The 27,849-nt window shown below is 43.2% G+C and overlaps 1 protein-coding gene across 2 annotated transcripts in view; it reads right to left on the reverse strand.

Annotated features, from left to right (window-relative positions):
• Positions 1 to 27,849, reverse strand: part of BTLA (B and T lymphocyte associated) — a 61,120-nt gene that overhangs the window by 24,752 nt on the left and 8,519 nt on the right. The window contains exons 2-3 of one of the 2 annotated variants that reach the window (XM_029579157.1): positions 2,970 to 3,305; positions 2,287 to 2,334 (exon numbers count right to left, since the gene is read on the reverse strand). In XM_029579157.1, coding sequence (XP_029435017.1) covers positions 2,287 to 2,334; positions 2,970 to 3,305 — 384 coding nt within the window. The remainder of the gene's footprint in view (positions 1 to 2,286; positions 2,335 to 2,969; positions 3,306 to 27,849) is intronic. The other variant, XM_029579158.1, reaches the window with a different exon arrangement.

The raw sequence follows: 27,849 nt of genomic DNA on the forward strand, positions 1-27,849 counted from the left end.
ACCCTTCACAGTACAGAATGATGCCTAAGTTCAAAAGAGGGATGGTCAAGAACATCCAGTGGTGTTCCTTAGCCGGAAGTTGATGCCACGAGAAAAGTGCTACTCAGCAGTGGAAAATAGGCCTTGGCAGTCACATGGGCTTAAATGCCTTACACTTTTTCCTGCTGGGACGGCAGTTCACCCACCACTCTTATGGATGAATAGGAACAAGGAGTCCAACATGAGGGTGATGAGGTGTTTCCTGGCACTGCAGCCCTTCACTATAAAATCCGAGATAAGGCAGGAAAGGAGAAGGCCAATGCGAATTTCCTGTGTAGACAGGTGTCTCTTATACAGGCAGATGCTCATCTCAGCAAGGCTGAGCTGAGGGGGAGGGTCTGTGAGGGACTCTACAGAAAACTCCCTCAGATTGTATTCTACTCTACTCTGTTATTTGCAATAACCATTATGCATCATGTATGAAACTTTAAAACATTTTACTTCAATTGTTTCAAGCACTATAATATTCTGTAGCCTCCTTCATCCTTTTCTCTTCTCTTTTTACTTGGAAGGTGTGGAAAGCATGAAGATAGAATTAGCGAAGCTCAAGAAATGGTCCAGAGTATGACAGCTAAGATTTAATGTTAAAAAACTGCAGAGTTATACATTTAGGGCCAGATTTTTAAACCTACGCGCGGGCGTAGATTTGGGCGCACAACCTGGTGCGCACAAATCTATGCCCGATTTTATAACATGCGCGCGGCTACGCTCGCATGTTAAAAAATCCGGGGTCGGCACGCGCAAGGGGGTGCACACTTGTGCGCGCCAAGCCCTAGGAGAGCCCCAATGGCTTTCCCTGTTCCCTCCGAGGCCGCTCCGAAATCGGAGAAGCCTCGGAGGGAACTTTCCTTCCTCCCCCCCACCTTCCCCTCCCTTCCCCTACCTAACCCGCCCCCCAGCCCTTTCTAAAAAAAAACCCCTCACCTTTGTTGGTGAAGTTGTGCCTGCCTCTGAGCAGGCGTAGGCTGCGCGAACCCCCGGCACAACAGCTGTGCCGGAGGCCTCGGTCCCGCCCACTCCCCGCCCATTTTTTCAAGCCCCGGGACATACTCGCATCCCGGGGCTTGCATGCATTGCCGGGCCTATGCAAAATAGGCTTGGTGCGAGCAGGAGCGGGTTTTCGGGGTTACGCGTGTAATATACACACGTAACCCTTTAAAAATCTGCCCCTTAGAATGCAAAACTCAAAGGGAGAGGTGCAGTATTGGAAGTGAAATTCGTTTAAACATGACAGAAGAGTAGGATTTGGGGGTGATGATCTCAAGGTGGCCAAACAGGTGGATAAAACAACAGCAAAAGCCAGAAAGATGCTTGGCTACATAGGGAGAGAAATGGTCAGCAGAAAAAGGGAGGTGATATTGCCCCGGTACAGGTCCCTGGTGAGACTTCATTTGGAATAATGTCTACAGTTCTGGAGACTGCACCTTCAAAAGGATATAAACATTAAACAGGATGGAGTCGGTCCAGAGGGTGGCTACTAACATGGTCAGTGGTCTTCATTCTAAAGCATATGGAGATAGATTTAATGATCTAAACATGTATGGGTTAGAGGAAATGCGAGATGATAGAGACATTTAAAGATCTCAAAGGTTTCCATGCACTGGAGGCGAACCTCTTTCAACGGAAAGGAGGTTCTAAAACAAGGAGTCATGGGATGAGGGTGAAAGGGGGTAGGAGAAATCTACGGAAATATTTCTTTATCAGAGAGGTTGGTGGATATATGGAACTCTTAGTGGAGTAGATAGAGACAAAAACAGAATCTGAATTCAAAAAAGCATGGGATAAATACAGAGGATCTCTAAGGAAGTGATGGGAATTATAAAGTTAAATCAATTGGGCGCATGGGTAGACTGGATGGGCCATACGGTCTTTTTCTGCTGTCGCGTTTATATGTAAATGTCATGCACAATCATTAATTGGCTAACACTTCAAATACACCTAGTTACTGGCCAAAAGCATCATGGGACAAAGTTGATAAAGGATGGAAAACTGGAGGTTAATTATTTCAAGCATAGTTTCAGCTGTTAAACCCCCGATTACTGTACTACAGATCAGCCTCCCACTTGCAGTAGATCAGAATTTTCTCATGAATGAGAAGCAATGCTGAATAGAGGGTGAATACAACCAGGGTTCCATTCAGGAACACACAGACTATACAGGAAGTGGACATTTTCCTTTCAAACACTAGGACAGAAAGTGATATAGAAGGTAACACAAATGATTTTACATGAAAGAAGTGAAACTTACAGACTGGTGACTGCGTGCTAAGGTTCCTGTTTCCCTCTGACCCCAAAGCTAAGAAAAGCAAAATCAAAGGTGAAATTGAGAGAAAGTCAGCTGTTATTCTGTATATAGCTGATATATACACTGAATACACATTGGTCCAACCTGACCCTTGGGATTTACTTTTTAATCTGAATATCAAATTGAAGCTAAGGGAAATAAACAAGGTGGAAAAAATGACAGACTTCTGCATTTTCTCTGAGGACAAGCAGGATGGCAGGCCTCACACATGGGTGACATCATGGGATGGAGCCCAGTCAGGAACTCTGATCTCAAAGATTCTAGAACTTTCAAACATGCCCTACTGAGCATGTGCAGCTGTAGTTATCACCCTGCCCCCTAGGCAGAGTCCCTCAGCCTGTTTTTTCCCATGGAGCCGTGTGGTCACATATTCACTTTTGCTCTCTCCTCCCAGTTTAAGTGAATCACATCAAGACTCCCAGAAAATCATTCCTAGATCATGACCATGATAGGAGAATTGCCACGTTGGTAGCTAAACTCTCAGAGTGCGGAACTGGCCACTAGTTGAGAGGATTTTGAACCACAGGCAACGGGTCATAAATTCCTGACCAGCCCATCTTTAAACACTATTTGCCAGTGAAAATTTGTCATCTGAACAAACCAAGACAATGTAAATGTCAGCTTACCTTTGACAGTAACAATAACTGTTTGGCTCCACATCGCTTGAGTGAACAGCTCTGCCTTACAGCGATACAGCCCCGTATCATTCAGCTCAACAGATGCCAGGTTTAGCACAAAATCCCCAGAATGTCCCCTCTCATACATCCACCGGGTACTCACGCTGCCCTCCTCCTGCACAGGGATGCAAACGTCACCTTTCAACTTACACCAGGTCACATTAGGTCGTGAAGGCGAGCAGTCGTACCTCACAGGGCAGTGTATGACAAGGGATTCTCCTGCTGTTGAGTGGTATTGGAAACGTCTGGGAAAATTAATTTCTGGAGCACAGAGTGGGTCATCTCCTGAGGGTACAGAAAAGAACGTAGAGCAGGATTAATCTTTATATTCTGAAAATATGCTGTTTAAAAATAATATTTTGGTGGATTTAATTATATTTAATTTCTGAATTACTTTCCAGCTTTTGTGATTGGCCAACCACTTCCAAAACCGATTACATTCAGGTACAGGAGTGGTGCTGCAAGATTGGAGAAGGGCGGTTGTGGTTTTGCTTCACAAAAATGGTAGCAGGGAGTAGACTGGAAACTACAGGCTGGGTAGCCTTACCTCTGTGATGGGAAAACTAATGAAGATGCTTCGGAACGAAAAGTTAGTGAACTATCTGCAATGATCCAAGACAACATGATCATGTCAGACAAATCTGATTGACTTTTTTTGATTGGGTGACTAGAACATTAAATCAAGGAAGAGGACTTGATGTGATTTTGCCGGATTGCAACAAAGCTTTTTGATACTGCCCAGGAGGCTGGGCCAAGTTATAAAGTCTATAAACGTTTCACGTAAATAAATAAATAAGTAAATAAAATAAATTTAAAGGCCTGGGAATGGATCCCAAAGTGATGCAATACATCAGGAATTAATTGATTGAAGACAACAGTGAATAGTTGTAAATGGAACCTACTCTGAGGGAAGAGTGCTAAGTGGGGTGCCTCAGGGATCAGTTCTGGGACTGGTTCTGTTCAATACCTTTGTCAATGATGTCCCAGAAGGCTCAGAAGGAAAAGGGTTTTGTTTTTGTTGTTGTTTGTTTTGTTTTGTTTTTTTTTGTTGTGGATGACATTAAGACTTCCAAAAGAGTGGACATAGCTGAAGGAATGGGGAAAATGAAATGTGATCTAAGAAAACTCGAGGAGTGGTTGAAGGTTTGGCACTTGGGAATCAATGCCAAGATGTGCAGAGTCATGCATTTGGGGTACAGAAATCCAAAGGATTTGTACATGATGGAGGGGAAGGGGGGCACAAAAGTCTGATGTGAACAGACTGGGAGAGAAACCCCAGGGTGATAGTGTCTGATGATCTGAAGGTAGCGAAGCAACATGACAAGGCGGTGACTGGGGCCAGAGGGATGCTGGGCTGCATAGAGAGAGACATAACCAGTAGGAAAAAGGATGTGGTAATGCCCCTATACAGATTGTTGATGAGACCTTATCTGGAGTACTGTGTTCAGGCTGGAGACTGCATCTCAAAAAGGATAGAGACAGGATGGAAGCAGTCCAGAGAAAGGCAGAAAACTAGTGTGGATCTTGTAAGAATACCCAGCGCTGAGTGGATTGATAGCACTATGAAACACTATGATAATTAAACTTACCAGAGAATCAGCCAGCACAGATGACATAATTCCTAGGAAAACGAAACTAATTTGTTCTTATTCTCTACTTCTGGTAACAAGAGGCCCCTACAGTAAGAGCACGACACATGCCAAAATATACTGATTGGCTATAAGGTAAATGGGTTGGCTTTTGCAGACATTCTGGGATGGACTGATGGAATCCCTTTATAAGGCTGAGCACTCACGTCAGATCTTTGAGCAAGCTTAGAATTATATTCCACTTGTTTTGTGTCGCTTCTCCATGAAGGAATCAATGCCTTCCTTCATTATTAAATCTATCTTAAACTATTTGAAGCTGGTATTCATTGAGTTAATTAGTCAGAAGTTACCACTTTTAACAATCTGCATCAAAAAAGTTATGAGACGGGACTGAAGGACCTAAATATGTCTACATTGGAGGAAAGAAGAGACAAGAGTGATATGAAACAGACTTATAAATATTTAACATAGAAACATAGAAATGACGACAGAAGAAGACCAAACAGCCCATCCAGTCTGCCCAGCAAGCTTTTACACTTTTTTTTCCCCTCATACTTATCTGTTACTCTTGGCCCTTAGTAACCTTTTGGTTCTATTTCCCTTTCATCCCCGCCATTAATGTAGACTAGAAAGCAGTGCTGGAACTGCATCTAAGTGAAGTATCTAGATTAATTGGTTAGGGGTAGTAACCACCACAATAAGCAAGCTACTCCACACGTATTTGTTTACCCAGCCTGTGCAATTCAGTCCTTGTTGGTTGTTGTCTGAATATAAATCCACTTTTCTTCATCCCCCTTGCCATTGAAGCAGAGAGCTGCGCTAGATATGCATTGAAAGTGAAGTATCAGGCTTAATTGATTTGGGGTAGTAACCGCCGTAACAAGCAAGCTACACCTATGCTTATTTGTTTACCCAGACTATGTAATTCAGTCCTTGTTGTTGTCTGAATATAAATCATCTTTTCTTCATTCCTCCCTGCCGTTGAAGCAGAGAGCTACGCTGGATATGCATTGAAAGTGAAGTATCAGGCTTGTTTGGTTTGGGGTAGTAACCGCCGTAACAAGCAAGCTACTCCCCGCTTTTTTGTGAATGCAAATCCTTTTTTCCACATTTCCTCTTGCTGTTGAAGCATAGAGCAATGTTGGAGTCACATTAACCGTGTGTATGTTTATTGAATAAGGGTATTATCTCCAGGTAGTAGCCATCATTCCCGCAAGCCACCCTCTTTTCATTCACATCCTCTAGACTTTGAAAGGTATTATTAATGCACAAGAATTAAACCTTTTTTAATGCAAAGAAAACTGTAGAACAAGGGGTCATAATATGATTGAGCCAGGACCAAACGTCGGGAAGTATTTCTTCACAGAGTGTGGTGAATGCATGGAAGTCCCTCACAGAACAGGTAGAAAAGACAAGGAGAGTAATGATTTCAAAAGAGCATGGGATAAACAGAGGATTCCTAGTAGCAAAATGATGGAGTCGAAGAAAAGGGCAACTCCTGTTGACTGAGCAACAATAACCAATCTAAGAACAGAATAAAAAAGTTTTAAAAAGATTGCTGGGCAGACTGGATGGATCACTTGGGTCTTTTTCTGCCGACATTTACTATGTCACTATACTTACTGTAGGTATTTCCCTGTTCCCAGAAGGCTTACCATCTAAGGGGATCATTTACTAAGCTGTATTAGGGCTTTAACTCAGAGATAGGGAAGGTCATTTTTAAATAGGCACTTGGGCAAACTTTGACACGTATGTGTTGGTGCGCGCCCATATATACGGCCATTTTATAACATGTGTGCATGGATGCACCCTTTAAACCTCTGAGAAATGGCTTTTTATTTTTATTTTTTTTTAACTTACATGTACTCCATAGCAGAAGTAAGGGTATGAGGCAGGGGTTCTGGATGAGCGCACATCTCTTGGCCAAGCCCTAAAATGCCTATGCCCCCCCCCAGACCACACCCATGCCCTTTTGAAAACGTTTGACATGCACATGCACGCGCAAGAGATACGCCCGCATCTGGGCGGCTTTTAAAATTCAGTCGGAGTGCGCCAGCCCGACTTATGTGCCTATCTCCTGATTGACTGCACGCGCTAGGCTTGTAAAATTCACCTTAATGTGTGTTATCACCCCCTCCCAAAAAAAACTTGGGAACAGTAGTGAGCTGGTTTACATGCAAACCAGCTCATTACTCGATAAAACCATGAAAATCAAATAATGTGGCTTGCCTCAAAATTTACAAGTCATGTTATTTGATCTTAAGTTAACTACAACTCGAGATGTAGATAATTTCCACTGGGAGAATGAGGACACTAAAACACATCGCAATGCTCCCAAAGCTTTCTTTGAAAGTGCCAGTGGCTCAAAGAATCCCCCCTCAGGTATTCCAAAACTCCGGGGGATCTCGAGAGACCCCTCCCCCTGTCCCACCTTCTCCACCATCCTCCTCAAGGAAGCAAAAGTTTAAAAACATTTTTTTTTTTTTAAGTTTTCAATACTTACTGTCCCCAGGCACAGGCCCTTCCACCTTTCTCAGATCTTCCTTCTTTTTGACCCCCTCACGGACTTCCAAACCTCAAACATAGCCCACCCCTCAATCTCCCCATCTCTTATCTAGTTAGGCCTGGTCACTGCATCTCAAAAAAGATATAATTGCGATGGAGAAGGTACAGAGAAGGGCGACCAAAATGATAAAGGGGATGGAACAGCTCCCCTATGAGGAAAGACTAAAGAGGTTAGGGCTGTTCAGCTTGGAGAAGAGACGACTGAGGGGGGATATGATAGAGGTGTTTAAAATCATGAGAGGTCTAGAACAGGTAGATGTGAATCGGTTATTTACTCTTTCAGATAATAGAAAGACTAGGGGGCACTCCATGAAGTTAGCATGTGGCACATTTAAAACTAATCGGAGAAAGTTTTTTTTTACTCAACGCACAATTAAACTCTGGAATTTGTTGCCAGAGGATGTGGTTCGTGCAGTTAGTATAGCTGTGTTTAAAAAAGGATTGGATAAGTTCTTGGAGGAGAAGTCCATTACCTGCTATTAAGTTCACTTAGAGAATAGCCACTGCCATTAGCAATGGTAAAATGGAATAGACTTAGTTTTTGGGTACTTGTCAGGTTCTTATGGCCTGGATTGGCCACTGTTGGAAACAGGATGCTGGGCTTGATGGACCCTTGGTCTGACCCAGTATGGCATGTTCTTATGTTCTTAGGTCTGGTGAGTCAATTGGGGCCAAGAGCTCCTTCTTGGGCTCCAGGGCCAGCATCGGCATTTTAAAAATGGTGCCAGCCGGTTCTTGTCATACCTTTTCCCCATCCCGTAATTTGGTTTGTAACAGAATCATTAATGCGAAAGCAACATCGGGGCGGAGTCGGCCCCGGAAGAGGAGGAGTCGGGGCGGCACCGGGGCCGACTCTGCGAGCGCAGCGCGGACAGCAAAACGGTAAAGCTTCCGTATCGCTGCCTATTTCGCGCCAAATAACTACACCTTTTATGGTGTAGTTATTCGGCGCGATGCCGGCAGTGCAGGACCGCCCCCCGTTAATGCCGGGATTCACTAATGCCTGCCTTGTGGCATCAGTGAATCCAGGCCTGAATGTAATCCACTTTGAAGGGCTGAAAAAAGTGCAAAAAGCGGAATATAAATAAATAGAGTTAGCTGGATAAGTTATTTGGCTAACTCTAGATGTGGCCGGTAAAGTTATCCAGGAACATATTCTCAGATAACTTTTACCTTAACTGGCTCTATTGAAAGGTTTCCTCTGGTAGATTTTTCAAAATTCTGCAGCAAGAGTTAGCAAATTCTGTGGCAGAGTTTTCAAATTTCTGTGTCAATTATCTGGCAAATTTTCATCATTTTGTATGCATTTTCACACCTCTGACTATGCATAAAAAGTCGATTTTTTTTATTGAAAACCATTCACAAATAAAAAATGCACCAAGAACAAAACTCAACAATTTATCAAGATATATAAGTTACAAACATTTAACTGTAAAATGTCACTTTTGAGTTGAAATAGTGCAACCATCCTTTTTATATTTTCTTGAGAAAGTCCTTGGTTTGTTTTTTTTTTGTTTTTTTTAATATATGACTTCATATATGGTTAAAAAAAAAAGTCCTGAAGATCAGCAGTTTGTCATGCTGTTAATCACACAAAGATATAGAAACATAGAAACATAGAAACATAGAAATGACGGCAGAAGAAGACCAAACGGCCCATCCAGTCTGCCCAGCAAGCTTCACATTTTTTTCTCACACTTATCTGTTTCTCTTAGCTCTTTGGTTCTATTTCCCTTCCACCCCCACCATTAATGTAGAGAGCAGTGATGGAGCTGCAACCAAGTGAAATATCAAGCTTGATTAGTTACGGGTAGTAGGGGAAGTAACCGCCGCAATAAGCAAGCTACACCCATGCTTATTTGTTTTACCCAGACTGTGTTATTCAGCCCTTATTGGTTGTTTTTCTTCTCCCCTGCTGTTGAAGCAGGGAGCTATGCTGGATATGCTTGTAGTATCAGTTTTTCTTCTCCCCTGCCGTTGAAGCAGGATATGCATTGAAAGTGAAGTATCAGGCTTATTTGGTTTGGGGTAGTAACCGCCGTAACAAGCCAGCTACTCCCCGCTTTGTGAGTGCGAATCCTTTTTTCTTCTCCCCTGCTGTTGAAGCAGAGAGCTATGCTGGATATGCGTGAAGTATCAGTTTTTCTTCTCCCCTGCCGTTGAAGCAGAGAGCTATGCTGGATAGGCGTGAAGTATCAGTTTTTCTTCTCCCCTGCCGTTGAAGCAGAGAGCTATGCTGGATATGCGTGAAGTATCAGTTTTTCTTCTCCCCTGCTGTTGAAGCAGGGAGCTATGCTGGATATGCGTGAAGTATCAGGTTTTCTTCTCCCCTGCCGTTGAAGCAGAGAGCTATGCTGGATATGCATTGAAAGTGAAGTATCAGGCTTATTTGGTTTGGACATAGGGATGGTAACTTTAAAACAAACGTGCGAGCGCCGGCACACATGCACTAGAATTTTATATTGTGCGCGTAAGTGTGCATACATTATATAAAATACGCCTAGCGCATGTATGTGTGCTCCTAATTTTAAGCAGTTACACGAGACACGTTATTTGCATATTTTCCTTAGGGCTTGTCAGCTTTTACATGCATGAGTGAGACATTTTAGAACATGCGTGCGTGAAGGAAATTCCCAGTTTTAACAATTTGTCCAGCAGTTTGCCCATTCTATCTCTAGGTCATCAAGACCCCTCTGGTTCTTCAGCCTGCACTCCCCCCAGTTTAACCAAACCCCTCATCCTGTTAGTTTTTGGCTATAAAGAGTTCTATTCTTATACCTGATAAAGAGCAGAAGTAAATATGTGCAGGTAACAGCCTTATGCAAGCTGCATTTGCAGGTTATACAATCAGGATTTATGCACATAAATGTTGTCCGCTCCCCAGAATGCCCCAGAATATACCCATTTTTTCCACTAGCAAATTTATTCGTGTTTCGGTACTTAGGAGTTTATGTGTGAGGTTTATAAAATAGCAAGCACATCTGTTATTTTATGCGCACACATTGCTTTTAAAATTCACCCTATATTGAATGTAAGGCAGCACAAAAATGAGTTGAATTAACACAAATTAGAAAGCTGGCAGCAGTAGTGCCAGTTATCAAGGCTTCTGAGAACTGAAATGAATGCTCTCTCTGCCAGCTGTGACACATCAGCAGTTGCAGACTTCTAAAAAATACATCTAGGCTTTTCTAGCTGGTATATGGTTCATGACATCTGCACGTGCAAGAACCTCCAGGAATTATATAAAAATCATAATCGGTTTGATTTAAGAGATCTTTGCGGGATCAGGCATTCTGAATGCTTTCTCTGTCCAACTTCTTGTTCCCTTCAGGACAGGAGAAAGGGGAAGGGGGCAACAACTGGTGGACAGGGACTAGATTAGGGAACAAGGAAGCCTCTTCTTTCATAAGCCTCACCCCTCCTCCTGTTACCTGCAGGCAGTTTGGGAGGGGAGGGACTGGATCAGGAGCAGATAGATAGCTAAGACTGAAGGCAGGCATCCTGCAGCTTTCTTTAAATGATTAAATTAAGGGGTTGGAACGTTTCAAGAATGCTGATTCTGTGGCAGGTTGTCAATTTTGCAGCAACAAGCTAATTATGCACTTTCCCCATGGCTGCACTGGATGTAGCTGATTAAGTGTCGACACAGTACTAAAAAAGTACATGGGTTATGAGACTGGATCCCACCCCAGAAAACATTTAACATAAGTGAGAGCTAGTGCCTCATGCTCCCCCATCCTATAAACCTTTAAAAAATTGAAGCAGCCATAGTGGTCTGAGCCCAGCCCCCTCCTTTCATGATATTTTTTCCTCCTGCCACTCTCTCTACCCACCTGAAACCCCTTTCACACCCCTGGATTCCCTACTGAAACATCAGCTGAGAGCTCAGAAGTGTCAAACCAACTGTCAGCCACTTCCCGAAATGTTGGAAGCGTGCGATAACATCATTGAGGCCAATATTCAGAGTAAGACATCCGACTAAGTCGATAACTGGATAGTCAATGGGCAGGGAATGGGCGGATTGGGACAGCACTACTTATCCAACTAACTTAACCAGTAAGTGCCAATATTCAGACTTATCCAGTTAAGTTGATCAGATAAGTAACTTATCCGGCTAAGTAGAGACTTATACACAGATATCCAGCACCATAGCTGTGCTGCTGAATAGCCCATTTAAGTTAACTGGACAAGTCTTATCCAATTAACAAATAAACATTTAATTTTAAATATTGGGCTCAGAGCTGTCAGCGTCTGCTCTGTTCCTGTTATTTGACTTACCATTTTATGGTTTTTGACATATTAACTTCATTATGTGTTAAAATAAACAGCCGCACCGAGTACTGTTTTTCATCATGCTTTTGTTTATTTTGTTCTTTTAAACTCATTTGACTGACTTTGTCTGCATCTCTGACAAAACACAGAGCCATAGGTGCCAGCTGTGTGGGTGCTTGAGCATCTCAATACTGTCTCCTACATGCCTGTGAATCTGGAGCTCAGAGCTCCATTCTACAGGGGAAGCAGGAAGGAGATGTTTCTGCATCTCTGCTTCGCCCATCTTCCTCTGCAGCCTATTGGCTGGCTGTGGAATGTCTGACCAATGGGCTTCAGAAGAGGGCACCTTGTCATAGTAAAAAAATGCTAGCTCATCCCTGCATATCTTCTCACCCCCGATAACTCTACCCTAGCCAACGTAGGTTGTGCCCCTGAGAACTTTACTCATCGTTTGTGTCCATCTTTAAACTGAGTGTTAATTGAACATATTAAGTGATCGTATTTGTCAATTCATATTATGTATGTCATGATGTAAACTGTTGTGATCTTCATTTGGAACGACGGTATATAAAATGGCTAAATAAATGAGTAAAAACAACTCAAAATAACTTTTCTTTCCTCTGAGGGAACCAAAAAAAAACAGCCATGCACTAGGAGTAGAGCCTAGCTGTCCTGTCGAGCTTTGTTCCTGTTTCTGAATAATTTGTTGATTTGGGTTTTCATAGTGGAATTTGTGGCCAAAGATTTGATGTGACTGCATAAGACTTTCTCCCTGAGACCGGCATATGATGAGTCACTTATAGTCACTGACATGACAAGAGACACATAATTGATCTGTGCATGGTTATATTGATAATTTGTGATTGGGAGTTAAATTGCTATAAGATCTAAACAGAGTACCTTACTGGCCAAATTTTGGCTGGTTACATGAAGCACATTTTCCGTATAATCTTGCAATCTGAGTTTGAAGCTGAAAATGAGCTTAAAATCTAGCCAGCTAAAATCTAGGCATTCTAGATTCAGGTCTGCCATTGCAGCCCCTAGGTTTGAGCTCCTGGTGGAGATTTATGTTCAGAAGGCAAAAATCTATTGAGGTAACTCTATTTCAGAGTTCCCCATCTGTGTGAAATGGGAGCTCAGACATTTGCCGTAGCAGGACCATTATTATGGAATGCCCCGTTAGACTCATTAAGGGCAGAGTTTGATTTGAAGCATTTTCAAAAGAATCTTAAAGCTTGTTTTATTTAATGAGGCATTTGCTACATTGCAGGTGCAATTGAATAGCTAATATATGGGATAATAAAGTACTAGTTGAGAGTGATGTCTGGTTCAGTAGTACATGATAGTATTTGGTTATTCTGTATTTTATTAGAGTTTTTGTATCTGCTTATGTTATGTGTGTTGATTGAAACTCACCCAGAATTTAATATGGAGCAAGTAATACAATTTTATTAGATTACGTTAAACTAAGTTAGCTGGCTAGTGTTAAAAAATCAATGCAAGAAGGTTAACATTGCTTCCTCAACCAAACCCATCCTCTAGGGCCACCCACCATTACAAGTTTCTAAATCTCAGGAACATGTTCATCCTGGGGAAAGAGTTAGCTGGTTAGATCCCATTGAAAATCCTCCCAATATGGCTGGAGAGAGGTATCTTCAAAGGATACTAACAAAACAAGGGAGTCAGAGCATCCGGATAGCTTCCAATAAAGGCAGAAGTAGCCCAGGTGCTTTTAAGTAAAGAACCATCTTGAGATAAAAGATTCCAAATTATCCCTGTCAACTGTGAATAAAGTTTTATATACAAATAAAAACAACACCTTAAAATATCTGTATACAAATGCCAGACATCTCAAAAGCAAGATGGGTAAGTTAGAATGTATAACATTGAATAAAGAAGTAAAGAACTAGCATCTCAGAGACATGGTGAAGGAAAATAGGTAATAGGATAGTGCTATATCAGGGGACAAAGCAATGATAGGGTGGATCAACTTGGAAGGGGTTGGTGCTATATGCAGGGGATGGCACTGAGTCAAGCAGGATAAAGATCATAGGACAGGTGCAGATTTTAATGACTATAGCTAGTGGAGATTGCCATGGCTCCTCTCTCCTCACCCACTAAGGAACCTACACAGTCTCCAGGAGTAGAGATTGCCATGGTGTCCCTCTCCTCACCGTCAACCTTCTCCTCATGGCTGGTCTTAAGCATGACAGTGATCTGCAAGTGGCAGCAGCATTAATCATTAAAATCTGCAGCGGTCCTATGAGCGATTGGTAGCTCACAGGCTCCACAGTGCCTACAATCCCTCCTCATGCAGGACTTTGTATTACCATAAAAACCCATTCAAGGGCCTGTGAATGTGTGCTGGCTTACACCCCCCAATCTGACTTCCCCTTCTAATGGTGATGGTACCTAAAGAGTGCTGGCATTTCTGGTAACTGGGACCCATGGGGAATCTGATGCCCTCATGCTCTTTCCCTGCAGCATGTGTGTCAACAGCTCCTAAAAACATGCCAAGTCAATTCTGCAACCTGGCAGAACTGGGCCAAAATATCTCCAAAATAAACTTCATCTTTCCTAAATAACTAAGAAGTTGAGCACATTCTAAACCACATTCTTTCCATCCATGCAAATTGGTTGGGCCTCCTACACATGTGCTTATTTCTCTTATACAGATATATTCTGGATTCCCGGTGTGGCTCTTGAACCAGTTACAAGTGTCAAACACACACGCGCTCAGTCACAAACAGATTTTTAGATTGCAGAAACTTTATTGGCACATACACACTGACACCCACAAAGACACATACTCTTTTCTCAGACACAAAGACACACCCACCCACAGTGTGAGTGTGTCTCTGTCAGATATCCACACACACATTCTCCCTCACAGACAAAGTGTGTATGGGTGTGGGTCTCTCGCTTTCTCTTACATAGACACACAAACTCTCTCTCTGACGTGCTGCTGCTGTGCTGCTGCTTATGTGCTCACACAGTGAGTGCTGCCAGCCCTTCCCCATTCTGCAGCAGCTCCTTCCCCTTCCCAATCTCATTCTCTAAGAGACTCACCGGTTTCAGGGCCAGCTGCTTCTCTCACAGCTCAGTACAGTCACCTCAGATGGAAGCCTCCCCAACATTGCATAGGCACTTCCCCTCCTGGTTTACCCCCTTCCTTCCTGTGTCTGTAGCTTGCCTCCACTTCTCTGTAACCCTCCCACCACTCTAGTGCATTCCCAATGACTGCAGGCTACATAGTCTGCTACTTTTATGGCTCCCCTACCGACTCCAGGGGAGGGGGGACCAGAAGTGACCCATACTGTTCCCTGGGCTTATAAAAAGAGAAAATTGAGCCATGGCAGAGACTGGAGGAGAGCCACTAAACCAAAGCAGCACAGCTCCAGCTGGAATCCTGCTTTCTCTTGTGCAGCCAGAGCTGGTGCGAGGAGGGTATTAGATGGCAGAAGCGAACCTTACAGCCTTGACACACTCCCTGCCCCACCTGTCCCACAAATAATTTAAAAATATGCATTTATAGTAAGATTTTACATGAAAAAGAATATTCAGTGTTCTAAGGTAAAAATATCACTTACAACACTTATTATTTACATGCACTGCTGTGGTACCAACCAGAAAACTCTTAAAAAAAAAAGACACCTGCAGCCATATGATATTAGGACTATTATAAAGCATGTCAGCCCTCAGAAAGCTTTAAGTAAACTGAATTATAATACAGTAAACCTCCCATATGAAAACAGCACTAACTGCCAGCACTGAAACAATAGCAACCCTACCTATGAAAAGGCAACACTGAAAATATTACACCAGGCCCAAAAACACCAACACCTGATATTAGGAAAACAGAACAAGCTAATCTGTTATAGATCCCTACACAGAAACTACTTGCTAGCAGAACACCTCACCTCACTCACACATGCAGAACACAGACAGACCCTCACCAAATATAGAATAAAGAGACAATAACTAGAAACATGCAGACAAAAAACTGAATTGGAAACTGTAACAAGACAGACTCCATATGCAGTGGAACAATGGAAAAACAGAAACATCACTATTCCTCATTAAAGCACGAACAATAAAATCAAGATAAATAAACCGTCAATCATAATAGTAAAACCATACTCATAAAAAGAATAAATATTTCAAAGCAGCTGAACAGAATATCCAATGATTAAAAACATAACAATTTTTTAAAATTTTCCAAACATCAATAAAATATTTCAAAACAGCAGACACATCAAATACACTCAATAATTAAAACTAAAGCTAAAAGAAGCCCCTGCTCTCCATAACTGGGAACTTTAGACTCCAGTCACCCTGAGATTATCATGGATTAGTCAGGGATAGGTGGTATGCACAAACTTTCTCCTCACCCTCATATATACACTCTCTCTAACATACATGTTCATTCTTACACAAACTTTCTTATATTCTCTCTCACATACATGCTGACTGGCTCACAAACTCTGGCTCACACACATACTCACTGACTCGCTCTTGCTCACACACATGCTCATTGGTTTATATAGTCCTCTTGCTCACACATCTGCTCATTGGCTCTCTCCTCCTCTCACTCACACACATGCTCACTGGGTACTCACTCTCACTCACCCACATGTTCTGGAAACCAGAGCAAGCCTGACTGTATTATGCAGTGCAACAATGGAAAAACAGAATAATAATCATTACTCATAAAACACTAAGCAATAAAGTCAAGAGATATAAAACATTCATAATATTAAAACCATACTAATAAAAAGAATAAATATGTCAAGCAGGCATCAGCCAATGAACATCCAGTAATTAAATGACTCATACATTTTCCTAATATTTCCCAAACACCAAATATTTCAAACAGCAGACACATGAAATAACACCCAGAAATTTAAAATAATAGGATTGAAAATCCCCAGCTCTTTAATACCTAGGATCTTTTGATTTCCAATCACCCATAGATTGTTGTGAATTAGAGAAGGGGGGCCTCACAATCTTTACCCTCTCTTCCCCCCTCATACACACACAGGCTCTTTTGCTCTCACACTCTCTCACACACACACACACAGTCTCTCTTATTCTCACATACACACAGGATCTCGCAGACTCATGTAGTCTCTCACTCTCTCATACATACATTCACAGTCTCTTATACATAAGCAGGCTCTCTTGCTCTCATTCATACACAGTCTATCACACATACATGCAGGCTCTGTTGCTCTCAAACACATGCAGGCTCACACACACATGCATGCTCTCATACATACATGGAGGCTCGTTCTCTCTCTCTCTCTCTGACACACACACCCATTTGCTCTCTCACATACACAAGCATACACACATACAAGCTTTCAGGCCTCCTTCTGTCTTCTCGTCCTTGTCTTTGACCACTGTTGGATGGCAGTGCTGCTCCACACTGCTGAAGGGAGGTGGAAGGAGGCCACTGCCACCACACTACCCCTGCAAGGTGGGGGTGGGAGGCAGCACGGTCTCGTAGACGTCTCTTTGGGCCGCAGCAGGATGAGTCTGCCTTAGCCCCACAGGTCTCTTTTTGGGTCACGGCACAATGGGCTCTGCTGTGGCCCTGTAGGTCTCACTTTGGGCCACAGCAACCCCTCTTCTTTTCTTTGGCCGGGAAGATGAAAAAAAACAACCCAAAACAGATGATGGGAGCAACCGACCCACCGGGGGAAGCCTGATCCCCGATAGGCCAGTCCGCCCCTGCCTCCTTCTGAAGGTTGTGTCCCTCCTTTGGGATTCTGAACCACAGTTTCTAAAACCATGAGCTGAGAGGAAATTTGTGAATCTCTGTAGTGTAGTTTCCATTGCAGGAAGGTCATTCTGGGGAGCTAAGCATACACAGCAACCCTAATAACTCAAAGTTACATACAAGCAGCTGTAAGGATAGTTTAGAGGAGGCCAGAGATAACACTACAGACCAGCATAGCTAGCTGCATGCAGAGCAGTGTGTGGGTGAAAGAGGCTATCCTGAAAGAAGATTCATTGGGTGTAGAAAGGCATCAAAGCATGCAGACAATGACTTTATTTATAATAATACAAGAGTTAATTGGCAGCCCCTGAGGCAGATGTGGTGAAACGTGATATCATGTCGGGCTCTGCTGAATGAGGAAGTATCTCTTTTTATGAAGTATTCAAAAAAGCTAAAAAGTTTCTTACTTTCTGGACCGATGATTAAAGTGTAGCTTTAGCGGTGAAAAAACTGGAAAAGAGAATTTGTCCCAGTATCTGCGGGGTGGAATGATGGTCCCAATATAATATTAGTTAGAGACACTCTTTGTGTTCTTCCATTGGTTGAAACTACTTTGCAATGAGTTTTTTGTAATAAGTTTATTTCATTTACATATGATATTTGACTATTTTTGGTGTGATATCTTATGTTCTAACAAAAATGGCCTCATCCAGTCCAGGATGCACATTTATTTTAAATGGATGCACATCCCTACTGGATGTTATTCTTGAATACTGGAAAATCCCAAAAGATTACCTGTGAAATAAAAAATCTTTAATTGAACTAAATTATTCAGTAGAGTTACACTCAATATAAGGTTTACATCAAAGATGGCAAAAGTATTGGCTCTGTGACAGGAGCACAAATGAAGGGTATGAGTGGACTGTATGTGAGAATGCACTTGTGTAGCAATTGCTTTTTGTTTAGTGGACTGATTGGTTTATAAAAACAGAAAAGTGAGTGTGATGGCAATAAAAAAAAGATCTATGGAATGCAATTATTTGTGAATTATTATCTTGGTAAAATGTAAAGGGTATAATTGCAATATTGATATAGTTGGCATTGTTTTATATAAATGCTGTTATATTCCTAACAAGAATTTTAAAAAAAATACTACGGCTTCTGCCCGCTAGTTTTAAACTGCTTTTTCACCAACCAGTTATTCTTTGTGGCTCTGAAAGATTGGGTTTATCTTTCTTGCTGTCTGCAAGCCTCTCTCAGTTCCTTGCTGCCTTTGCATTCTGCTGCGGACGGTACAGGAAATCCCATACAGCAGCCAATGGAAGGTGAAGGGTGCTGCGGTGCCAGCCAGTTTGCTGGGCTCGATCATGCTATGGAGCCCAGGAGTGCACAGGACAAGATGATAGACTAGACCCCTGCAGAGGGTGATGGAAGTGCGGCCAGTGCCATGCCAGTGAACAATCACAAGCAGGCTAGCTTTACCCCTTATTCAGTTGATGTAATTCAGTTGATTGATGTAAAACAATGATTTATCTGACTCAGAATGGAGTAACCTTTCGGAAAACAACTTTGAATTTGTCATGTGACATTAAGGATAAGAAAAAGAGATGTTTCTGCCATTTGAGTCCAATCAGAGGCTTAATAAGGTAGCAATTTCAGCTTTAATCCAGGATAATATTAATCTTCCAAGATTAAATGAAGCCCTCAGTAACAATCTATGTTCTAAAAATATTAGGCTGCTGAGCCTGCCATGGAGCACTGAAAGGATGGTTTAAGAATAAACATATTTTATTAGCTATTTTCAGCAGAGAAAAGTGTACCCAAGACCCCTGGGGTAGATGTAGAAAAAATGTATCAACAGGAAGGTACGGACTGAATTCTTAGTTGGGTGGAACATCGGTGGTGTATATTTTTATCATCAGAGTCCTGAATGCAATCTGCTTTGAAGTGTCTCAAAAGGTGGAATATAAGTAATAAATACAGTAAAATAGAGGAAGGCAGGCTTAGTTCCTCTTCTTTAAGGGAACTAAGAAAAAAAATCTAAATCAATATTCAAACAGAAACCGTTTTAAATGTGCCTGTAAATTAGAAAGGAGGAACAATGCATGGAGAACAATGAATTACTTAAACCCAACACATAATTTGAAGGGGCGGATTTCATTTAGGACTGTAAAATCCTTCGTGGTTGGCAAAGGGGGCCTCCCTATTCAAACACTGCCTCCTCCTGGTCTTGTAGATGGACATTTGAGCCAGAGCCGTGAGGAGTTTGAAAGATGAGGGGAGAAATGAAGCCAGAACTGCAGCAACAGGGTTTGGGGTTTTTTTTTAACAAAAGGAAAAAAAAAAAAAGGGACTGCAGTTTGGTGCCAAATAAAAACATATGGACTGCTACCCTCCCAGAGAAAGGCGAGGGGTCTGTGAAACTCGCTTAGTACTTGCCTGTGTGGCTGCGCCCTGCATTATTCTCCAGTCCTAAAGAACAATCATAGCAGTCAGAATGGGAACTGGACCCTATGCATGCTGAGCTTAACGAGCCAGCAATCAAATGCCTTAAGCCATCTAGGCCCTTTTTCTTTTTTTTTCTTTTTTCTTTTATTTTTTTATTATTAACTTTTTATTAGTTTTCAACAATATAACAAGAAAAAACTTGTTAGGAAATACAGAATATTATCTTAATAACAGAAATTTTCATACAAACTAGTGTACTTGACACAATACACATAGATGCATTTATATCAAAAGTAGCAATAATTGTATTCATTGGAAATAATAGGGGGAGGAGGTAAGGGAAGGAAATAAGGAGTACATAGGAAAAAATCAAAATATTTTACCGCTGATAAGGCCTCATTACTACATGTCCCCTATATAGGCTATGTCCCACCCTCCAGGAACTGCCTCAACTGTTCTGGGATAAAAAATATATAAGTATTTCCAGCATGTTTTATAATACATTTACATGGTAGTCTCAATAGGAAACTTGCCCCCTTGGCCAAAACTTCAGGGCGCATCATGATAAACATTTTCCTCCTCTGCTGGGTGGCCCTAGACAAATCTGGATAGATCCTTACTGTGGCTCCCATGAAGGGAGTACTCATATTTTGAAAATATGCTTTCATTATCTTTGATCTATCTGGTTCAGTAAAGAGTGAGACAAAGAGGACTGCTCTTTCTGTTACTTCCAAGGTTGAATTTTCCAGATATTGAGTTAAGTTATCTAAATCCGCCCTGTTCCCCTCAGTAGGTAAATGAGAAATTTCTCTTCTTGAAGGTAAAAATAGTACTTTCTTAATAGCTATCTGAGATTCAACAGGTATCTTTAGTATCTCCCCCAAATATCTTTTGAAAGTCAGCATAGGGAGTTCTCCCACAACTTTAAGGAAATTTGTCACTCTTATATTCATTCTTCTCAAATAGTTTTCGATTGATTCAATCCTCCTCTGAGCAATCGTACGATCTTTTATAAGAGCAATATTTGAATCTTGAAGTTGCTTCATTTTTATTGATAAATCTTGAATTTCCACAGATTGTTCCTGGGAGCTTTGCTTTAAATCTTTCTCCACTTTCTCCATTTTTTTATCCATAATTCCCATCTGGTGAGACTGTTCCCTTAGGGTCTGGGCATTAGCCATCATTAGATCCCAAAGGGACTCTAACGTAATATCCGTGGGTTTCTTAAACTCCCAGGGTAAGAGAGTAACAGTTCCTACCTCCTCCCGTCGTGGCTTTACGCCCGATGTTCCTGGCAGTTCGTCATCTGTTCCGGGAAACCCCTTCTCCAGAGTCTCTTGCCTATATTCCGGGCCGGGCAGGTCCAGCCCTCCCGTCCCTGCTCCCTCAATGCTGGTGGTTCCTCCAGTCTGCAACAGCCCGACCAACTTGGGGTCGGCAAGCGCAGTCCCTCCAACACCGGGAAGTGGAGAGCTACACAACGGTACACGTGGGTCAGGGGGGCTCAGGGTGATCTCGCCAGGCGAGAATCCCGCTCCTTTCGAGATCTCTGCAGCGGCGGCTGAAGCCCCAAACTGAGCGCCCTGGACTGCGAAGTCAGTAATGACCCTCTGCCCTACCGGGCTTGGTAGGTCCGGAGGAAAGACTCTTACTTTGCCCTTCCTTTTGTGCGGCACGGTAAGTAATTCAAATAGAAAAATTTTTTTGCGAAATGAGGAAAGGTAGAGCAGGCGACTCAGCGTCCTTCAGCGGCGGCGGCCATCTTGACTCCCTCCCCCTTCTGCTGTGATCTAGGCCCTTTTTCTTTATCATTTAAAAGCAAAGGCAATCGAAAACTGAAAAAGTCTGCTATGCACCCACCTCCATGGAAATCTTCACTAAAAGGCAAAAATGCACGTGGTGTCCTATAGAAAGCATGCAGTAGGATAAAACCAGGATAAAACCAGGACCTATAGAAAGCATGCAGTAGGATAAAACCAGGACCGGATCAGCCTGGTCGCCATAAATGGAAGCAGTTTACAGCCCTACTTTATGCAGAGCTATGAAAGCTGGACTATTATGATTATAATACGGATTCAACCTGCTGAGAGAAGGTGCAATAACCAGAACAGAGCCAAGCAGTTCTATACACCAAGAATAGAAGAAAAACCACTTATGACATCCGTTAAGAAAGTCAGCTGTGCCTGGCACAGGGCATTAGTGTACAACAATCTCTCTTTCATCATTGAGATGATGTACACTAAAGTACAAAAGCAGGTTCTGCTTTCTCCCTCTCAGCAGAGGTTTTGTGCGAGAGTCTCTTGTGCAGGGCCGGTGCTAACCTCTTTGCTGCCCTGTGCGAACAATTAGTGTGCTGCCCCCTCCCCCGCATCATTCAATCTCTGTCCCGCACCCATCAAAAAAAAAACAAAAAAAAACCCCCAGCTCCCTCCAGAAATCTGTATTTTTAACAACTGTCACCCTCCAAATGGAACCCATGGTCAAAGGAAGGGTAAAACCTTAACAGCCTTGCACGCACAAACACACACACACACACACACACACACACACACTGCAGACGCACACACACAATTCAATTGTGCATTTATAACTGATTTTACATGAGAAAAGAACATTCAAAAGTACAATCTTCTGAGGTAAAAATATCACTCACCTCATGCATATTATATTTACATGCACTGTTGTGGTGCCAACCAGAAAATCCTGCAAAAAAGACAAGTGAACTCCTCTGGAATTACATTTTTTGTAATGTGTGCTGGGTGTGGGTAAAAAGAATTACCACTACAATATAGTAAACCTCCCATACCAAAACAACCCTAACTGCCAGTATTCAAACAGTAACAACCTTATCTATGAAAAGGTAACACTACACATATTATACCAGGCCCTAGAACACCAATACACTTCCTATTTAGAAAACAGAACGAATCAGACTGCTATAGATCACCACAGATAAATTCTATAGTAGCAGAATACCTCAACTTGGACACACCCGGAGAACACAGAGAGATCCTGACCAAATAAAAAATAAAGAGACCACAAAATATAAATAGAAACATGCAGAGAAGAACTGAACTGGAACCCACAACAAGTCAGCCTCTATTTTCGGTGAAACAATGGAAAAACAAAAACATTACCATTCTTGATATATTTCAAAACAGTAGAAACATCAAATTACACCCAATAATGAAAACTAATTAAGTTAAAAAATCTCCTATACTCCATATCTGGGATCTTTTGCTGTCCAGTCACCTTGAGATTGTCATGGATTGGGGAGGTAGGGCCACACAAACTTTATCTTCACACACACCTACACACACTCTCACACACATGCTTATGCTTATTGCTCTCACACACACTTGCTCTCAACTTCCTCACAGACACGTAATATGTGTGAGAGCATGCCTGTGAGAATCTATATGTGACACATAGTGTCTCACACACACACAAACACACACACACAGGCTCTCACACAGACACACACACACACGCTCTGACAAAGACACACTCTCAAGCTCAGACACAGAGATACACTCAAGCTCTGACAGACATATACTCAAGTTCTCACATAGAAACAAACACAAGCTCTCACACAAACAAAAACAAGCTCTCATGCAGACACACATACATACACACATGCACACAAGTTCTGACACAGACACACAAATACATATGAACACAAGCTCTGACCAGATACACATTCAAGCTCTGACATAGGCACACACTCATGCACGCAAGCTGACAGACACATGCACACAGGTTCTCACACAGACACATGGCTTCCTTTCTCCAGATCACGGTGGGATGGGCTCCTCTGCAGCCTCCTTCTCCCTTTTCTGGCCATGGTTGAATGAGCTCCACCAAGGCCCTGTAGGCTACTCTTTCCTTCGGCCCCACTGGCCTTTCTGCGAAGAGGGGGAGGGTGGGAGCTGGAAAGCTGTGAGCACACGCGCTCATCTAAAACGGAAAACTGCCGCGGACTTTCATTAGTTTTGGCCACTAGTGAGTTGGGCTCTGCCGGTGGCCTCGCAGCCTCTCCTGCTGCTGCCACTGTGCCCCCCCATCCCATCCCCCCCCCAAGGTGTGTTGCCCCGTGCAAATGCACGGTGTGCATACTAGGTTGTGCCAGGCCTGCTCTTGTGCTTATGTTATGGTGACTCCAAGGTTTATAAATCTCTATAGCAATTCATATGTTCAGCACAAATGCAGCACATGCATGGTACGCTGCATGCATATAACATGAACAAAGCATGCTGAAAGCTCAGCAGCCACAGGACATGCCTCAGAAGCACATGCATGGCATACTGTATGCATTCAGCTTGCATATAACATGAACAAAGCATGCTGTAAGCTCAGTAGTCACAGAACATGCCTCAGAAGCATGCATGGCATACTGTATGCTCAGCTCACATGCTACACAGTGGCACACTGCACGTTCAGTATAAACATGGAACACACCTGGCACAAGTAGAAACTTCAGTGAATGTCATTTCTATTTATAACACTTCTGATTTCTGAGGGGTTGATTTTCTAAGCCTATAATCTGATTTTATGCACATAAATGGCCGTTTGAAAATCCACTGGGAGTTGTACAGACAAAAATATGCACGAAACAATTTTATGCGTTCTTTTACCCGTCCTCAGAAGAGGCACTCCAGGGGCAGAGTTGGGGTGGGTTTAGGATGTATGCATTTACTTTCAATTGTTAAAAAGTACACACGTAAATCTACATGGACGCCCCTTGCAATGCAGGTGTAACTTTGTGTGTGTACATCCATGCATGCACCTGGCAAACCTGCAAATTTTCAAAGCAGACTTGTGTGTATAAATTTACTTTGAAAATCTGGGATAAATTCAGATACAAAGTACCTGCAAACTCGGGGTCACTTTTACCTATGAGCAGAATAGGCAACTGCATGGGCCCTGCAAAGTAGGGGGCCCATTGCATGCACACACAGGATTCTGCCCTATGACTCTATTGGCCAGTGCCCATCTCAGGTAGCGGAGAATATGTTGCAAGCATGGGGAATGTGGTCACTTGCTCAAGAGAGAGAAAAAGTCCTCGGACCATGGCACCACCCCAGGGTGGAACTCCAACATACATAATGTGGGAGGCGAGCTTGGACCTTGGAACTCTCAGACTCCACTGAACCTGCACTCATAGAGTGAGACCCAACAACGTAATGCTGGTCTCTAGAGTAGCTCTCCAGCCACTTGAAAGCCCTTTTGGACATGCCGCTTGGGAACAGCTCGTGTGTCAGAACAGGCCAAGGATGAGGTCAGGACACGGCATGACATGGGACTTGGACAAAGACTTGGAACTTGGGATGAAGATTCTTGGAACTTGGAAGAAGACTCAGGTTCGGGTTCGGGTTCAAGGCACTGCACTGCAGCATGCCCTACACAGCCTACAATGGGCTGGTTACGGACCATGCTGTCTCGCTACGCGCCCTACACAACCTGCCACAGGATGGTCGCAGACTACACCAGAAGTGGGAGAGGCTCTGAACTGAGACTCGGATAAGGATATCACTTGGAACAAGGAACAAGGCTTGGAACGAGGAACAAGTTGATCCACTGGCTGGACAAGCTCCTCGAGCCCGGAACTAGGAACATGACTAGGAACTTCAGACTTGACTTGGGACTTTATAAACAAGGATGGACTCAGAAAACTTGATCCAGCAAAGATGGTCTTGGAAATGGGCCCTGTGCCAGGAAGCGCCCGGGGCTGGTCACGGACCACGACACTGGCATGCCTGGAGGAAAGATGAGGGAGGATCCAGAAGGCTGACCTTGGAATGAAGACCAGAACATTAGAAACTTGATTGAAGATTCAGACAAGGCGAAGATTCAGCAGACTTGGCAAGGAACAGACGAGAGACCAGGAACATGGAACAGGCAACATAAAGGAGCTCCGATGAGGAACAAGGAGACCAGGAACATGGAACCAGAATGTGGAACAGAGATCAGGAACATTCAATGAGGAACATGAAGACTATCAAGACAGAGAGATGACCACAGAAGACCTTGAAGGAAGACTCTGAGGACGAGGAACCGGCAAAGAGCCCTTTTATAGGGCTGGAGTCATGACAAGGTTGTGACATCAAACAAGGCTTTCCCTGCTGCTGTCCCTTTAAATTGCAAGGAGAAGCGTGCAGGTGCGCCTAGGAAGATATCTGGTGCAGGAGCAGGATGTTGGTGGCGTTCAGGCCGTGAAGAAAGTGTCGGTGTCGGCGGCACCCGGGCCACAAAGATGAGCAGCAGCGGCTCCGCAGCTGCAAGGAAGGCAGAAGCAGCAGGGGCAGCTTGAGTCACAAGAAGGAAATGCTGGCGGCAGTCAGGCCACATAGATAAGAAGCGGCAGCGGCGGCTCCAGGCCGCAAAGGAGAAGAGTGGTGGTGACTCCCTACTGCAAGACGCGGGCAGTGGTGATCCTGCCGCAAAGAGCAGATATCGGCCTCCCACCGCGTGGCAAAAGAAGTGAGTGGCAGTCGGGCCGCATCTTCACTGGTGGCAGAGCTCTGCAGTGGGTTGTCAGATCAGCGAGTGGAGCCGCTTGTAGGCCTATCCCGCAATGCGCGCAACAGAATAGCTCTCTGCTTCTTGCTCCAGCACCACCCTTCCCAGAAAGCATACAGGGAACAGGAAGAGAGGGATGAGCATGGAGCAAACAAAGCACAAAAACTTCTGTAGCTGGGTGGGTTTGTTTCATTTTTAAATGAAATGTTCTTCATCTCATTTTTCATTTTGTTTAAAAACAAATGCACACCCCTAATTATGTATTTTTACAACATTGTTCTGATAGGGTTGACATTGGAGATATAGGAGAAATTACTACTTACCTGATAATTTCCTTTTCTTTAATAAGGAAAAGTGGATCCAAAACCAGTGGGTTATGCACCTCTACCAGCAGATGGAGACAGAGCAAAGCTGACATCATGGTATATATTCCCCTGCAGTGACATCAGCCTGCCAGTATTCTCTGCAAAAGCCAACTGTGAATAAACTAACAAAACGTGATTAACAACAGATAACCATTCCAGCACTCAGCCAACAGGAAAACACTGAGCTCAGACAAAGAGTGCAATAACAATAGTCTAGGGACTGGAGTAACACCAGTAACTCCTGAAATACGCAGTCACGCAGGAGGACAATAGCACAAAGATCCGGCAGCCAAGAGCAAGAAGGTGGATCCACCTGTCCTTATTAAAGAAAAGGAAATTATCAGGTAAGTAGTACTTTCTCCTTTCTTAGCATATGGACAGGTGGATTCAAAACCAGTAGGAGGTACCAAAGCTACTCCTGAACAGGGAGGGAGGCTGCCCACGGTCCGATCAACACAGCACGCACAAAGGTTGAGTCCTCCTGGGCCTGCAAATCTAGATGGTAATGCCTGGAAAAGGTGTGTAAGGAGGACCATGTCACAGCTCGGTAAATGGTGATGGGAGACAACAATCTAACCTCCACCCATGACACTGCCTGAGCCCTAGTGGAATGAAACCTAACCTGACTAGGCAATGGCTGCTCAGCATCCACATACGAGACCGTGACTATCTTCTTAATCCAATGGGCTATCTTAGGCCGCAATGCCGGCTCATTCTGTTTACTCCCCCCCCCCCCCCCCCCTTTGTGGAGAACCCACAGGTGATCCATCTTACTGAGAGGTTTAGAAACCTCCAAAATACCTCAAGATATGCCTCTTGACATCCAAGGGCCAAAAACAGGTGATATTCCTCTGCATCTCTTTCCCTGTCCAGAGACGGCAGGGAAATTGACTAATTCAAGTGAAAATCCAAGACCACTTTGAGCATGGAGCTCATAAAAATCATCCATTGTACCTGAAGACTGGAGGATAGCTAATGTAACCCCAATATTTAAAAAGGGCTCCAGGGGCGATCCGGGAAACTACAGTGCCAGGAAAAATAGTGGAAAGTGTTCTAAACATCAAAATCAGAGAACATATAGAAAGACATGGTTTAATGGAACAAAGTCAGCATGGCTTTACCCAAGGCAAGTCTTGCCTCACAAATCTGCTTCACTTTTTTGAAGGAGTTAATAAATATGTGGATAAAGGTGAACCGGTAGATGTAGTGTACTTGGATTTTTCAGAAGGCGTTTGACAAATTCCTCATGAGAGGCTTCTAGGAAAAGTAAAAGGTCATGGGATAGGTGGCGATGTCCTTTCATGGATTACAAACTGGCTAAAAGACAGGAACCAGAGCAGGATTAAATG

This window comes from Rhinatrema bivittatum, chromosome 15, assembly GCF_901001135.1.
Source record: "Rhinatrema bivittatum chromosome 15, aRhiBiv1.1, whole genome shotgun sequence".
Classification (NCBI taxonomy): domain Eukaryota; kingdom Metazoa; phylum Chordata; class Amphibia; order Gymnophiona; family Rhinatrematidae; genus Rhinatrema; species Rhinatrema bivittatum.